Source organism: Trifolium pratense, linkage group LG2 (assembly GCF_020283565.1).
Source record: "Trifolium pratense cultivar HEN17-A07 linkage group LG2, ARS_RC_1.1, whole genome shotgun sequence".
Taxonomy (NCBI): Eukaryota; Viridiplantae; Streptophyta; class Magnoliopsida; order Fabales; family Fabaceae; genus Trifolium; species Trifolium pratense.
Window position 1 is genome coordinate 28518443 of NC_060060.1, and position 5569 is coordinate 28524011.

General features: G+C 32.1%; 1 protein-coding gene across 1 annotated transcript; it reads right to left on the minus strand.

The window, feature by feature from the left end:
* Nucleotides 1-643: 643 nt before the first annotated feature.
* LOC123905531 (F-box/LRR-repeat protein 2-like) lies at nt 644-4624 on the minus strand. Its single transcript, XM_045955175.1, has 2 exons — nt 2772-4624; nt 644-1134 (listed from the first exon to the last, which is right to left on the minus strand). Exon 1 carries the CDS (start codon nt 4549-4551, stop codon nt 2782-2784), a length of 1770 nt encoding a protein of 589 aa, XP_045811131.1. The 5' UTR covers nt 4552-4624; the 3' UTR covers nt 644-1134; nt 2772-2781.
* Nucleotides 4625-5569: the final 945 nt, after the last annotated feature.

Sequence of the window (5569 nt, forward strand, 5' to 3'; positions counted from 1 at the left end):
TCTTTTTAAAAAGACTGTTACCAAACATGTTTTTAACTATAAGACATAAGCTATAAGCTTACTTTTTTGTCTTGTGAAATAGACTCTTAGCCTTCCGTGTTCCTTCAACTGTCTCGCATTCTATTGTTAAACTTATGCAATAAGTGGGGAAAAAAATAAGAAAAGGAGTACTCCGAACATTGAAGAACTCAATAAATTGATTAAAACATGCCTAGAAATATGATAGCTTTATTAGGAGAAAAAAGTAAGTGCAGATTCTTAACTTAAAAAAATAAATATAGATGTCGATCCATGAATGTTGTTGTGGATTTAGATGGATATGCATGCACATAAATTAGCATAATTATAATAAAAACACAAACAGTTGTGGGAGACTCGTATGAGCTTATCAAGATAGAAGTAGTTGATCAATATCTACTGGTTCACCTCTCTTGTTGTTGCTGTTGAAAAAAGGTATAAATAAGTACTATACTTATTGGTTAAAGAAAATGTCATATGACAAAAGGAAAATTTTGTTGTGAAACAAAAACAGGAGTGCTACTGCAACGCAATTCCCACCCCAAGAGACTTATAGTGAAAGAAACTAATACTTTTTTTTTTTTACTTAAAAAGAAACTAATACTATGCATTGGAACAATCCAATTAAGAGGCTTGTGAATGAAATTAAATTGCATTGGAACCTAAGAGAAGCTTGGATTCAATCTGAACATTATAAATATATATATAAATCATCAAAATATGAAATCATTGATGGCCTATTTTGTCATGCAAGATTTTCCGCTAGCTACTCCAAATCTTTCTAGCATAAATAACTCACTTGCTCATGCAAATAGGCTTATTTTACTAAAGATTTCTGGCTAAGTCAGAGGAAGCAGCAAACTTTCATTTCCAATGTAAGCAAATCTCAGCACCATGTCCATCCAAATTAAACATAAGCACTTCCCGTGTCAACAATGATGGAAATCCCATTTTAAATTTTGGTCATGCAAATAGATTAATTACTTCAGAAAGTGACACATAAATCAGGTTTGATAATTAAAATCATCACAATTAGAATAGATCATACCTATTAAACCTCAAGTCCAAAACAATATGTATATATATGTTGTTCCATACATATATAGACCCAACCAGCTGCAACAAAAAGAATAAAGAACGTGAATATCAAACAAAACAGTTAGGAAATAAAAGGAAGAATAAGGAATATCAACACTTGTAAAGAATAAGATGACATAATCATTTACACATGAAGATGATGTTGAGCAAAATTGAGGAAGCTTTCAAAGCGAGGGATTTGCAAAGAAAAGGCAATACTTAAGTGAAAAAGAAAAATTGAAACTTATCTTTGCTGAGACGTTGCGGCAGCAAATGCAGAGTTTGGGGAAATTTTCTGATTAGGAGAAGGTGAGATGAGTGAAAGATTGCTGGAATTTGAAAAAAGGAAGGTGAAGGTTCTTTATTTTTTTTGTTTTATTTGTTAGAAGAAAAAACTGGAAACTGAAGAGTTAGATGGTTTAAACGGATAATAGACAATTATTAGGCTCTTAAATCTGTATCTAAATTAATACTACATACTATAATAATAATAATAATAATAATAATAATAATAATAATAATAATAATAATAATAATAATAATAATAATAATAATAATAATAATAATAATAATAATAATATAAAAAAAAAAAAAGGAATATCAAAGGGTTAGAAAGTTTAAGCAGCAGCTGTAGTTAGGTGGGATAATTATCAAGTTTAGGTGCTTAAACTTGTTGGCACCCTTATTATTTTTATTTGTTATTTTTTAAATATAATAACTACTCACTAACCATATACTTTTTATGTCATTTTGTACTTACAACAGTTAAATTTGCTAAACACTTTAATTTTATTATACTAGTTTTTCAACTATAAGCTATCAACCATCAGCTATAAGCTAATTTTTCAACTATCAGCTAACTTATGACTTATTTTTACCGAAGATCTGTTTGGTAAAAATAAGCTATAAGCTAGCTGATAGCTGATAAGCTAGCTGATAGCTGAAAAGCTAGCTTATAGCTGATAGCTGAAAAGCTAGCTTATTAAAATTAAAGTGTTTGGTAAAATTAGCTTTTAAAGTGGTTATTAAATATAAAATTACATAATTGATAGTGGGTAATTTATTTTTTAGAGTGGGTAGTTATTAAATTAAAGGGTAAAAATGGAATAAAGTGTAAAAAGCTATAAGCTATAAGCTCAAATGCTACTTGAAATAGCATCTGAAAAAAAGCTATAAGCTAGTACAAAAAGCTTGTTACCAAACACCTCTAATTTTTTGAAACAAGCTTATAAGCTCATATAATAAGCTATAAGCTAGCTTATTTGTGTTACCGAACAGAGTGTATCACTAGTGAAAAGAATATTTACTGAATATAACTGACTATTGATCAAGCAAAATGCAAGCAAACTATAACTGTTAATTTGAAGACCCGGTAGAACCATAGACATAAAATTAGACCCTGCCATAACAGTTTGAGCTAAAGACCTGTCAATCATGTTAGATGCATCGCTATATTGAACAGTGAGAATACTTTTCCATTAGTGAATTAAGACACTCAGTTAAACATGAATCCATAACAAATGAAAGGTGGTGAAATATATCTTTCACGGTGACCTCCTCACTCCAACACCCATTATACTTTGGCAATTATCATGCACAGATTGATGAGCAAAAACAGTATGTAAGTTGACATTAAAAAAGAAAAATAAGTACATATGAAAACAAAAACATCTTACATTTCAGAGTTCAATTTTCAGTAAACAAAATGCATCCTTGAAGCAAGAAGAGATTCTTCTCGCTTTCACTGATACAAAAATCAGGAGGAGCTGTTATCTTTCTTAATGATGGCCTTAAAGATAGCATTGAGGCAACGACATTGGTATGCACATTACTACAACGACTCAAATCGATTTCTTTCAGTTGTGTACAGTTTTCTAGTACATATTTCACTCCCATCTCTGTGCATTTGTAACAATCACTTAGTAACAATTGCAAAAGCCCACGACAACTCTTTGAAATCGCAAAGAGTGCTTCATCCTCAACGTCTGTGAATGACAAGTTCAACATCTTCAGCTTGGGAACTTCAAAGTTCAGTCCAGGTATATTCTCAATTGAACAACCCCATACATTCAAATGACTAATCGTACTGCATCTCCTTAATACTTGAAGAATACCTTCGTCAGATAACTTTTCGCAAGAACTCAAATCAAGCAGCTGCAAATTGGGGAAAACAGAAGCAAACAATATGATGCCTTTGTCCCTTAACCATAGATTGAGAGACAAATCGAGAGACTTTAATTGAGGGTATACGCCGAAATCCGTCAAAAGATCATAATTCTTTACCCTCTTATGCTTGATATGTTGCATTTTGATCTCACTAAGGGAAGGACATTTCTTAACGAGTGCAAACAAGGTTGAATATGTGACCTTTGTACAATAACTAAGGTTTATTGACACCAAGCCAAGAAGAAATGAAGACAACTTGACAACACGGCGATCATTCAACACTGTTGAGTGTTCAAAATCCAAATGTTGGATAGATTGATACTTGGATAACAAACTAAATAATCCGGCATAACTATAGCCGGTGCAACGAGAGAGGTCAATCCTCCTCAAAGGAAGACCAGCATTTCCAATATAGGAGAGCTGATCATCCGAGATACGCCTAAACCGGCTAAACGACAAATCAATGCAAGTTAAACGCTTCAAACTCACCAAGGAGTCAATGACTTGGGGAGTAATAATGTAACCCGGAAGACATAAAGTCTTCAACATTGTTTGTTTTTTCTCGATGAGAGCGGAAGCAACGCCGGCTGCGGTAAGTTGAAAACATTCAGTTATAATGACCTCTTCAAGAAACTTGCAATTCTTGAACAAGTGAAAAATAGATTTGTCGGTAACATAGGAGTGACTAGAGAGATTAAGCTTGCGGAGTTGGGAAAGTGACAAGGAAAGAGCCTCAATCCCATCGAGGAAGTTAGTGTCGTTTTTGTCATCGGTGAATATAACATGACCGAGGTTAAGTTCTTGTAGTAAAGGGAAACAATCCGCGATGAGGAACAAGTGAGTGCTGGTGAAAGAGAATAAGTTGGAACAAGTGAGAGAGGTCAAAGTTGTAATCTTTTTGGAGAAATATCGCAACCCATCTGAAGGAATGGTTTTTTTGTGGGAGAGATTGAGTGATGTGAGGTTGTTCAATGGTGGGATTTGGCAGAGAAGTGCGTCGAGGTCACCGTGGAAGTGAGTGAAATCGAGGGAAGTAAGGTCTGTGAACCTATGCAAGATGCGGGAGAGGAAAGGGGCTGTTGGATCATGTATGGTGAGAGATGATCGGAGACGGTTGGTGATGGAGAAGAACTCCTTAGAGACGGCGGAGATAGACTTCAGGTAATCGTTGTCTCCGTCGTTGAGAAATTTGAAGATATGTTTCCAACAATCATCCGGTAGATACAAATATTTTGCAGATTCTGACATTGTTTTACTTCTCTTTCTTGCCGACGCTGCTCGCTTGTCCATAGATCTGATGGGTTAGGTTAAGATTTGGTTTGGTTTGGTTTTATCATAGGATAGGATGTGTGGGCGGATGTGTGAGGTTAGGGATATTGGTTTTTTATTTTTATTTTTTTTAAGAAAAGATTGGTTTTTTATTTGTTTTTTTAAAATAAAAAATTGGTTTTTTATTTGTTAAAAAAACAATAATGATTTTGTAAAAAAAAAATAATGATTTTTAAAATTTTAAATACTGTAAAAAAAAAAATTATAAACTGTTTTTTTAGACATAGATAGAATCCTCTTCTAAATTAGTTTATTTTTTATTATTTTTTTATGAGAAAAAAAAACCTTTATTTTTAGTCAAAGAGAAAAAATTTTAATAAAAAATATTAATACATTTTTTAAAATTTTAAAACAAATTTATTTTTTATTGTCAAAAAAAGAAAAACTAATCTAAATTTTTTTCATTTGATAATGACATATAAACAATTTTTAGTCAACAAAATTAATTGGACTAGTAAAATGCAAAACGGGTAAACTTGTCAAGAGGTTGAAATCTCATCAATTTTCAATTTGTCATTTAAATTTTCAATCTCATCAACATTCTCTCTAACTCCACCTTCAATTTTATCTGTTTTTTTTTTCAAAAAAAAATTCTGGTATTTTCAGCACCAATCTGTTTTGCGTGATGTAGAGAGACATTTCTCCAACCTTGAGTATATTGTATGCTTGTTATTGTAGAATTCTTGTTTCTTAAAGATAATTTTGAGATAGTGAAAAATTTAGAAGAGGAGTTTTTTGTTATACTTGTTTTAGTGTGGCAAGCTCTCTGTGGTAGTTGCAGAGGAATTGGTGATTGTGTTAGAAGAGAAATAAAGGGGAATGGTGATTTGATTGTGTATATATATATCGCTCTGTTTTACAACTTTGTTGGCCAGAGTTGATGTGCTCTTTGGTCTTGAAGGATATGCTCTTTTTACTCTCTTTTTTTTTTTTGAATAAACACTTATTTTTTGTTTGAACTTTGAATAACAGAGAATTT